Source organism: Sardina pilchardus, chromosome 24, assembly GCF_963854185.1.
Source record: "Sardina pilchardus chromosome 24, fSarPil1.1, whole genome shotgun sequence".
Taxonomy (NCBI): domain Eukaryota; kingdom Metazoa; phylum Chordata; class Actinopteri; order Clupeiformes; family Clupeidae; genus Sardina; species Sardina pilchardus.
Window position 1 is genome coordinate 27,369,044 of NC_085017.1, and position 11,563 is coordinate 27,380,606.

General features: G+C 41.3%; 1 protein-coding gene across 1 annotated transcript; it reads right to left on the bottom strand.

Moving 5' to 3' along the window:
• Positions 1-3,411: 3,411 nt before the first annotated feature.
• hoxa1a (homeobox A1a) lies at positions 3,412-11,267 on the bottom strand. The gene is made up of 3 exons (XM_062529234.1): positions 9,480-11,267; positions 6,390-7,253; positions 3,412-6,093 (listed from the first exon to the last, which is right to left on the bottom strand). Exons 2-3 carry the CDS (start codon positions 7,036-7,038, stop codon positions 5,762-5,764), a joined length of 981 nt encoding a protein of 326 aa, XP_062385218.1. The 5' UTR covers positions 7,039-7,253; positions 9,480-11,267; the 3' UTR covers positions 3,412-5,761.
• Positions 11,268-11,563: the final 296 nt, after the last annotated feature.

An 11,563-nucleotide genomic window follows, 5' to 3' on the forward strand; every position in this document is an offset into this window, starting at 1 on the left:
GTGTGTTACTCCAGCAGCAAACTTATAAGGTTAGGGGGAAATGATCTCTCTTTTCCTTTGTTGCTCACCTATAGCCATTTCAGTTCTTAATTATTGGGACTTTATGAGTGTGCAAACAAACCAAAATCCTTCAGAGAACCTGCTTTAAAAGGCGTGTAGGGTGGGCTTACCTTGAGGGGAAGTGCAGCATTAGTTTACTGGCCTCTGTCCAATCTGTCTCTTGACCAACACGTCAGACAATCATAAGTCACAAAAAGTCAGTCGTCATCTGGGTTTCACATCATTTCACTCACCCAGAGAGAGTGAGAGAGAGAGTTTACTTGACATGGAGTTTATTCCAATTTCATATCAAAGTTGAACAAAGACTTGACTGCACATTGGTGTTAAACTTTAGGAGCGTTTCTGTATAGCTGTTAACACCATATTTGCTCTCATTTTTATTTGAATTCTTGATAATGAATGCATCTTTTGTTTTTGTTTCATGTTTTTGTTTCATTTATATGTACCAGATTCTGTTTCTGTAAGTCACTCATAATTACCAATGTATACCTGTGAAAACACAGAAAGACTGCCTTGCCCTACCCTGCATCACTCCATCTCTCTCTCTCTCTCTCTCTCTGTGTCTGTGTGGGTGTGGGTGTGGTTGTGTGTGGGTGTGGTTGTGTGTGGGTGTGTGGGTGTGGGTGTAGGTGTAGGGCAAGACCCATGGATTGTTTTGCAGTGTTTCTTAATGTTCTTTCTATTGATGCAGTCACCAAATTCCTGAAAATAGTCAGACCATGAAAAACCCCTCATGGTTGTGTCCATAACAGCCTTTAGTCCGTCAGTGCCACCACATATATACATCACCAGACCTGCATGTCAAGAGGACATTCAGGACTATTAATGATTTTGTCTCGGTAATATGGGAACCCAGTCCATCCATCTTTGCTCCTCGTGTCAGAGCGTAAAGTAACAAAAACTGTAACTTTATATCTCAGTGTATTTTTTATGTAAGTTGTTTTACCAGCTTGATCTGGAGTTTATCTTAACAACAATATTAATACTACTGAAAACAATTTTGCGGATTTGTACAGCAGCACTTACAAAACCCTGAAATGGTTGTGTAAATAAAAGTATGAAGGAGAATATTACCATAAGTGCAGTGACATAAAATGTGGGTAACTCCAGGTTCAGATGGAAGTCTAATGTTTTAATTTGAATACTGAACCAGTAGTAACTTAAAGTGTTACAAAAAATATATATAAAAAACGTGGAAATTAGTCCAAAGCTCATTCACTTATTCTTTCACGATGTATAATCCCTGCCGAACATGTCCCGTGTATGAGTCTGATCTTCAGACACACACTGTCTGTCGCAATCCAAAAAGAGAAAGACGACATGCCTTATATTGTTTGTAAGAGGAGTAGCACGACTATTAAGTTGTGGTAAAACTTCTACAACTACTTCTAAACCTTTTGGTTTTCTTGTGCGTGCGTGTGCGCATGCATGTGTGCGTCACTGTGTATGTGTTTACACGTGCGTACATCACATCTGTGTGAGTAGGATTGAGAGGAAAACTGTAGGCTACACTACAATTAATTTCAGTTGTTCACTAAATATTTCAGTTGTTTTGAGTGTTTGTTGTTTTTCATGCTGAATATGTGTTACATGTACGACGTATGTGGATGTGTGTTTGTACAGGTCTCTACCCCCCCCCCCCTCTCTCTCTTTTCTGTGTGTGTGTGTGTGTGTGTGTGTGTGTGTTTGTGAGGAGAGAGAGAGAGAGAGAGAGAGAGAGAGAGAGAGAGAGAGAGAGAGAGAGAGAGAGAGAGAGAGAGAGAGAGAGAGAGAGAGAGAGTGAGGAAGTCACATTAGTGGCACCAAAGTAGGTCATTGTGGAGGGTGTTGATGGACAGCACAAAAGAAGTATCTCCTGATGCTGCTAGCCTGAGGTTGAATGATCTCCACACAAGATCCACACTTAACTGCTTGCAAGCCCAGGGTCACCATGGCGTCTGAATAGTGATGGATGGACTGTTCCCTCATCTACCTCTCTCTCTTTCTTCCTTTCTCTCCCTCCCTCTTTCTCTCTCTCCCTCTCTCTTTCTCTCTCTCAATGCGGTCTTGTTCTCACACAGAGAAACACACACAGAATATAACAGGGTGGAAGGAGAGAGACAGAGAGGTCAATCCAGTTTTGAATGCTGAAAGGAACTGTGAGAAACCAAAATAATTCCTCATCAATTCTTGTTGTTATTATCTTCACTGACTTTGTCTACCTTCTCAGTACATCACTTTGTCAAAGGTGTTTAGTTACAAAATAATTTGTTTATTTCAATTTAGCTTAGTCCCATTTAAAGAGTATAATAAAGAATATTTAATTTGATCTGTAATGTATTATTATTCATATATTACCATTATTACTATTATCATAATTATTTTAATTATATTATTGTTATTATTATTATTATTACATTACTTTCTTTGCTCTGGCTTTTCATTCATACATCAGCAGTGTCATAGACTTCACTGTAGGCTACTGAGATAAAAAGGACAAGTAATCTCTCTCTCTCTCTCTCTCTCTCTCTATGGAGGTAAGTTTATAGGTCATAGGCCTAATCGTGTACCGAATCCATTGAAACATAATAATTTAGAAATGTTTTACAAATGTTAGAAATATTTATAAATAATAAATATATTTAGAAATGTTTTCATTTACAGTAATATGTGCCATCTTAAAATAAATACAGCGAAATAATAGAAACAACTTATTATCCTAAGCATAGGCTACAGTCATCAGTGGCATTTTTAGGAGGCTTAAAAGTAAGTCAGCGAGTAAGATAATATAACATCTCCCATATTTAATGTAATTTTGTGTATGTTTAATTAGTATTTGTATATAACCCTTAAATCTGTTACAACTGTTACACACAACCATCTGTTAGCTAATATGTGAACTGTAAACATGTTAGGTCTACATTCTTGTAATCCCTGATGTTGCACACTGCCAACTAATGTAAACTAAACGAAAGTTAATTCAGCATGTTTCTCCTTTGAGTCTCCCTAAAAAGTGTCTTGTTCGCTCCAACCAATTGGAATTGTTCACACGTGACCTGGAGCTGAGTCCTCTGCCCTCTGGACTCAAAGTCACCTGCCATGTTTACCCTGCAGAGGGAAGTGTAGCCTACTGTACCTTTGTTTTGATTACAGCTGCACAGACAACTGACAGACAGTGACCTAACTCTGTACATTAATCAGCACAGATAAAAACAACAATAATAAAAAAATAATTCGATTTTTTAAAAGCCTAATACAATGCCTAGACTTTGGGCACTACACCGACTGCCAAAACATCAGAAATAAAATGTAAAAAAATCAAATACAAAATAAATGAACTACAGCCATAATTATAGCAAGAAAAACGGTACATATTTCAAAATGATGAACACTCATAAAATACCATTATTATTATTATCAGTATGCTATATTGAGTAATAATTGAATAATAATTGTAATGATCAGTTAATAATAATAATTAGGATATTAAGTTGCCTAATCCTTATAGAGCACTTGAAAACAAATGAAGAATTAATTAAGGTTGACCGAAGCCTGGCTAATATTCAAATTATTTTTGGTTTAGTATTTATTTTTACAGCCTTTTGATAGGGTTTTGATATTTGAAATCTCAATACAATTTATGAGATAGCAAACCTTAATTTCAATCACGGTAGAAATGCCTAATACATTATGTTTAAATATAATCACAAATTATACAATTAACAATTCGAAATAAAACTTAAATCTCTATTATTTATTTTTTTTTTTCTAAAACAACAAACATTTTTTTTTTAGAATTTCCAAAAAATAAAAACACCTTTGACTAGCCTATATTAATAGGCCTAGGTCTAACAGTGTCTGCGTGTCTGTCGGCTCAGTAAGCTAGATATTTTGGAGGCCTTATAAAAAGTGCTTTCAGTTTTGAGCACCTTATAATAGTTTAGTCCACCATTCGTCTTTGGAGACAGCGTATATATAACCAGCTTATGTTAAAAAATAATAATAATAAAAGCACGTCGGTTTCCTGTTGATAGGCTACACTATAGGCGCATAATTTTCATGAGTTTTTCATGAGGCCTAATTACGCGTCATATTAAACTATTCCCACGAATCGGCCTATTTATTCGCTTTTGCATTTGGTGTAGCGTTGGTGTTGTTGTAATGTGTCCATTAAAACGCTCGCTTACTGTAATAATTGTATTTTTGTTTTACACCCCGCGTGAAACAGCTAATAATTAACGTAGCAGGCCTGGTAGGCCAAGGCGTCGTAGTGGTTTTAAACTAACCGTAAGATGAAATCAAAATAATCGAATATGTAGTCGCTTCTCCAAAAAGGGAGGCTATAGATGACATCACACGTGAGCGCTGTGCATGATGTATGGTAACATTAGCCTCTTGGGCCATGTGTGTTCACGTGGAGGAAAGAATCCACAGCATCCGGTGCAATGGCAAATGATCTGGGATTGGCCAATAGCTGGTCTAAACGACAGAATATTCTGCACACAAGCCTCTGTGCCGGCGGTTAACTCGAGAACATTGTGACAGTCGCCTGTCACCCCAATGCTCTCAGAAATGTTCTTTTTCCACTGTGAGCATTGCCTATACAGAGTATTCATACGCTATGAATTACCATCCTACTAGGCGTCCGCTATAGCTTCAATCAGACAGACGTAGGCTACCACTGTCAATAGTTTGTGCTTGGAGAGCAGAGAGACCGATGTCGCGTTTTTTCTTTTTTTGTCCCTTTCCTTCGATAAGGTAGCAGCTCGATATGTTTGTCATCCGGAGTCTTAGTGACATCGTTGCGTCTCACCCAGTCCCTTGTGCTCACAAATATGCCTATAATCTGTCAATACCGCTCAGGTTTACGTGCAGTCGCCGAGTAAAAGACATGCACTCCCATGGGAGCTTCCATTTCAACGCAGCTTAATGACCGCCAATCGTTTGCGGATGCGCGTGTCAAGTCATAGGATAGCCTGCTCTGGGCCCTCATTACCAGCAGCCATCTAATCATTCCGTAGATTCATTTATGAAGGCGCAGCACAACACTTGCACGCAAGTGTCTTGTTGATAGATCAGTTTGGGCACTTTGTTGGACTTCGGTTTTTAGCCTACTAAATTGGTCACTAGTTACGCTACATTAGGCCTACGCCTCCGACAGATCCAATGTGAGGTAGATACTGAAAAGCAATCGACAATGGCCTCGAATCACCATCTGAAATCAACTACACGACCACACATTCCTTATCCCCTAAAACTCAGGATCTGGGGCATCCGGAAGAACTTGAAAGACAGAAAACACTGCTCTATTTCATAGCAACAAACAGACGTTTAATTTAGACACTGACCCGTAATCTTTGGTTAAAGCAATTCATAGGATTTAACAAAGATAAAAGTATTTTCCTCTCCGACTGATAAAACTCAGTGTTATGTTACAATGAAGCCTTACGCAACAGGCATTATCACCCTACCACAAAAAAACAGTCAAAAGGCGGACCTGAACAGTGTACACAGTGATCGACAAACACAACAGCAACTGCACGCTCAGCCAGCATTGGTATAAATGTACAAGTATCTATTCCCATATGATACATGTCTTCCATGATTGTTCTTCTTCTCTACAATAACTTATGTCACATCAGGGAGGAAGCGTTCTACCTCCTCGTGCTGATTATCATGCGTCTGCGATGGGCTTCTGAGAACGGACAAATGCACGTGAACCTCAACTGGAGGATACAGGAGAGGGTGTGGATGGGGTAGAGAGAGACTTTTCCGATCCATCATCGCCTTTTCCTGGGCTGCTCCCGGTGTTGGATGGGGATTTCGGGAGCATGCCCTCTTTCTCGCGCTTCTTCTGCTTCATGCGCCGATTCTGGAACCAGATCTTCACCTGGGTCTCGTTCAGCTGGAGCGCAGCGGCGATCTCCACTCTCCTCGCGCGGGTGAGGTACTTGTTGAAGTGGAACTCCTTCTCGAGCTCCGTCAGCTGTTTGGTGGTGAAGTTTGTGCGGACGGTATTGGGCTGGCCACTGAAGCCAAACTCCCCTGCTTTCCCTAAGAACACACGGACAGAGAAAGATAGCGAGAGAGAAAGTGGTTGATGGTTATGTACCCGGAGTCTAAAGACATTGTCTTGAGCATGTTTTAGATTTAAAAGGGATTATTGGGGTGCTGTATAGAAGTATGCAAGATTTAAAGAACCCTTAGGGGTTCCTTTGATGGACCCTTCAAAATAGTTTAAAGAATAATTTAGGGGTGCCATAAATGAAGCATGCAATATCATAGTTTTTTGGTTCTACATAGCACATTCTATTCCACTAGATTAAATGTCGCGTTAGCAGTGCGCTCACCTGTCTTCGGTGGATTCCGTTTCACTCTCATCCAGTCAAATGTCTGGGCGTTGAAAGCGCTATCCGTCAGTGATGGGCAAAAAGCATCGTGGTGGCTCGTGTTCAGAGGCGACAAGGCGTTCGAGCAGCCTGCAGTCAGGAGGGCAAGGCTGGGCTGCTCTGGTCCGTGGCCGCACGACGTGTGAGCAGCGAACTGGAGTGGTCCGTGCAGATGCGCGCTGCCACCGCTGTAACCTTGCCGGTGCGTGAGGTGGGAGTGATGCTGCACCACTGACGAAGATATGTTCCCGGAGTAAACGATGGGCGCGCACTGTGCCAGACCAACCGCCGTGTCTACTTCCTGATTCAGCGCGTAATGGTTGTAACTTGAGCAAAAGCCCTGCGTGCCATAGCCCGCGTGCGCGCCATACGCAATGCTCAACGAGCTACCGGGAGACTGATAGGACCCAGGTTGTTGTACGTGAGACACAGGTCCCGTGTCCGGAGATGTTCTACCTGCAAGGAAGCGATCTTCCCCGACACAATTACTCACCGCCACAGCACAGGATTGGAAAGTTGTAATTCCGTGATCCGCGTGGAACGTTCTCACGGAGCACGCGCCACCGGCATCTCCTCCACTCATCACTGAATAATCTAAGAACGTGCTCATAGTGGCATGGCATGAATGACACACTGACCGTCGAGTGGACCCAACTCTAATTAATGTCTGGCCACTTGTGCGAGGTCGCACTAAGTCAACGTCCGCTCTTGTTAATCAGATAATGTTGGACAGAGACCTCACAGGGATGATATGAATAAAATGTGACAGTCACGTGGGTCAGGTCAACCAGTGAGTGGCCGGCACCGGTGCTCCCCTTGACTGGACTGTGGGTGACAGAATGTCGTTAACACGGTATTTAAATTCTGGCCGTTCATCAATCACGTGTATGGCCTCGACAATGTTGGTTGAGCAAATGGCAAGCCGATCACACACACACACACACACACACACTAGGCGACAGAGGATGCGGTGGACACAGGGAGATCTAAGCAGTCAGACGACTGAGGACAGTTAGGGCAAATACAGCAGATGCATGGAGCCTTCAGGTATGGAGTTTTATACTACATGGATAACTGATTACATGACAGCACAGTGATTCGACAAATCCATAATGGTTTGTGAAGAGCTATGTACAGAAGGTTCTCTTTTCTAACTGGCACTGTCTTGACATACTTGCAGTCATGCTGCGCACAGGTGTCTACGCCTCTGAATTTATGAGAAGTTATTATGGTTTTGTGTGTCCTCTCAAAACCTCATACAGAATGGATAGTTGATCTAAAGAGATGTATTTCTTGGGAATTTGTGACTGCAGAGATGTATTTAATTGCTCTTAGAATGCAGCTTGTGTAGGCTATATGTGTGGTTGTGCTTAGCCTACTTGCGCGCGTAGCGTGTGGCAGATAAAATAAGTGAAATGCTTATTCTAGTCTCATTGCTTCGTGTGAATGCGGTGAAAGGATACGCCTGCATGTGTAGACTAGGGTAGATTGGATACTCTACTGTCGCATTAAAACTGGTTCAGCCAGCATAGGATCATCATGCTTCCTTTAATTATACTGAATAAAATAACCCATCGACCGAATATAATGCCAGTGTCCATCATAGCCCTATCGACTTGTCACAGCATGGGTCACATATATGGTTCATATGGTTCATGGATGTTTGTTTTTAATAAGTATTTTAAACATCATAGTAATATATTTTGTAGCATTGCCCCATTATTCTAGGATGGGAGAGGACACAATGCGCTACCTCGAACACTTGTCCATCTTGATATGGCGCCTCCTGGCGTCTCCATTTATATATCCTACGTCGCTGCGCTCTGCAACATGTCCCTCAATAAAATCAATAAAACTGCATTTAGATGAGCGTGAAGTTGGACACAGCCTGATTCGGTTAAAGTGCGACCTATCCATAGTCTTATGAAATATTGTCGGAAAATAGTCATTTGAGTTAGGCTACTATCAACCCTATCCGGACCGTTGCCACAATAGCCTTACATTCATCTAATGGGCTATGACACTGTGTGAACATCAAATCGCATCGAATTTCACTCATGTAGTGTTTTTGAACTTTGAACTTTTGAACCAACACTTACAGACTGCAACAAATTATTGATTATTGAACAGAAAGCAGAGATAGCCTTATAGCCTTTATTTGATGGCAGATTAGAATAAAAACAGTAAAAAAAAAACGAGCTTGCTTAAGTAAGCCTCCATTGGCAGTGATATTTCCAAATGGTTTGTTGGGTTTGAGCTCATATCAATATTGATGGTTGTAGGCTATTGGTTTAGTAAAAGTAGGCATATAAGCTGCAAACCCTCGGTGTGACTGAAGCTTTACTGGTTATTCGGTTATTGTAGCCGTAAGAGACAGCCGTTGAAGAACGAGTTCAAGTTTAAGTTAAACAAAGTAATTGTCCTTTAGGTTAGGTATAAGACCCAGTCTATCCGTAGGTCAAACAATTTGGACCCGTCTCTTAGCTGACCTGTTGCCTTTCAAGTGTTGATATCCAAAATATTTTGACCAAAATAAGTTGGGCTTCAAAAGTCGTGTCTATTTAGGTATGAGTGTTGCATGTAGGCCTGGACTTACTCGTGCTCGAATGTTTGCAATCTTAATTTCTTAACTGTTCAACCAACAACAAAATACGGGCTAGCAGGCTGGTTAACACACGACAGCAATTGGATTGAGATCATAGGCTTATAAATGTCATAATATTCGACAAAATAAAGGCATATTGTAAGGTTGTTCCATTGCTGTCTAAAAGAGGTTAGTTGTGCACAGGTGAAGTGGAGCAAAAAAAAAACATTGACTATCTCGAAGGAGGTTAGAGGCAAGCAATAGCGTCGCAGATTAAACTGATTTGTGGCGTGTACATTTTACACAACTGTGACAGGGTTCCGGCAATGTCTTAATTTCAAAAGAAAACGAGCGCAGTTGCAAGAAGTTGCCATCGTTTCTCGGAGAAAAGTATGGTTGAACTGAGATTCGTAATTTCCCCTTCAATTTTACAATCTCGTCGACTTGGGAACCAAATGCCCACTGACCTGCCATTTGTTGAAAACGCATGCGTATTCCTCTGAAAAAAAATAGAATGAGTGGCTTCTTGTTGTTGAAGACCGTCATATGCTAATACAGTTCACCAAGGCCTTCCAGACTGAACTTGAAAATATTCCTTCCACTACAACATTTATTGATTACGCACCAGGGAGAACTACTAGCGTAACGCCTTCTTCTGGTCAAAAGTGGCACATTTTGCCCGCCAGGTGGCACCTTCCAGTGCCTGGAAACCTGTGCGTCACCAGCAGGCCGTACTGTGCAACTCACGTTTATGACTCTCAACTTCTGTTTGGCAAGGAATCTCAGCTGGTATATTTGTCTGGCTAATCATGTTACGGCACTACAGCTTTCTGATCTGATTCTTAACGGCAGCGCAGCATCCTGAACAAACAGACGAATTAAACATGAAGGGTTGACAGATTCATTAAAATATGAAGGGCAGTCACTGATTTTACTGATTTTAGTGGTTCATGTGTTGTAAATTCATTTGTATGTAGCATAATCGAGTGGTTTCACCCATCTTGAAGCACAGGACAAAGAGCTCGGATTCTCTCTCTCTCACACACACACACACACACACACACACACACACACACAGACACACACACACACACACACACACACACACACACACACACACACACACACACACACGCACACACACACGCACGTTCAAGCTCCATAGAAAAGCAAGTCTGGACAAGAGAAACATGACTGCCAGCAAAGGGTCCAGGGTTTAGGCTGTGTGTGCGTACTGACATGGATGTCACTCTATATAGGTCACGTTTATCCATGTCTGTGTTTGCTACCGGGAACTTGTCCAAAGATTTTGCTGATCGCGCCATAGGTGGTGAAGCCCATCCGGTATTATTTATTATCCAGAGTTATTTATTTAATAATATGCCGATATGACACGCATCTCCACCCACAACATTCTCCTCAGCTATGTGAGGGTATGTTTTCCGAGGCGGCCAGGGGCAAGAGTGTGCTAGTTTCTTGCCGCTTCAGCTCTGCTATGCCAAACAACGAGACCTTGAAAGCTATACACGATCAATCTTCCCAAAGGTCTGACAGCTCGGCATCCACCGAGCATAACCTTCCAATTCAGTCAGGGTAGCACGAGCATTGTGAGAAACTACTAAGAGAGTCCACTGCTATAGAGAGCATGCATTTAGAAATATCACTTTATTGGAAATAGGCGTTGAATTAAGCAAAATGATGGTGAGTGGTTCGTGTTTTTTAATGTTTCACCAGCTTCTGAAACGATTTTGCACGACTAGACGAGGATTTATTTGCGTTAGACATTGTTGGTGTTTTTTTTTGTTTTGTTTTAATGTTGTTTGACTAACCATTTAATTGGAGTTTTCACATGGGATAACATAGGTGGCACATACAGTTCTACGCAGGCTACTCTATTATCATGAAAACAAATGCGTAAAATGCATAAAGGGATATGCCTACTTTATTGATCTTAATAAAATAGTTGAATCCATGATCGGTTAAAGGCCTACGCTGCATATACACATACACCACCAACCACCAACATTTATTTTTTACATTCTTGACTTTTTTTTCTTTCCTGGTGAGCAGTGTTTTACATGTCACAACTTAATTCAAATAGGCCTTTAATATATTACTTTCAAGAATCAGACACCGTGAAAATGCTCAGCCAGTGATTGTGACTAATGGGAAGTTTAAAATATGCCTCCTAATTTGTCTTTCTGTATTCTACAGCCTCCCTTCGAGCCCTCTGAGACGCACGGAAAATACGGAATCGTCTCATGAAGACACACACACAGCGGGCCCTTGCATACACGTCACCTGAAGCCTGTGCAGGCGTCGTGTATTTTATTTAGGCCAGCAGGAATAGGCTAATTTGACTAGGACTGCGACTGAATTTAAGTTATTGCTAGTTGCAACCTGTTAAACTATTTAGTAGGCCTACTTCTTAAACTCAATGCAGTGTTGCATTCGAAGTCAAATTAACTTTAGCTGATGCAACCGAGAGTGCTGGGTTTACAATCATCCCCATTACAATCACCGACCTACTGATATTATTAGTGTATTGAAA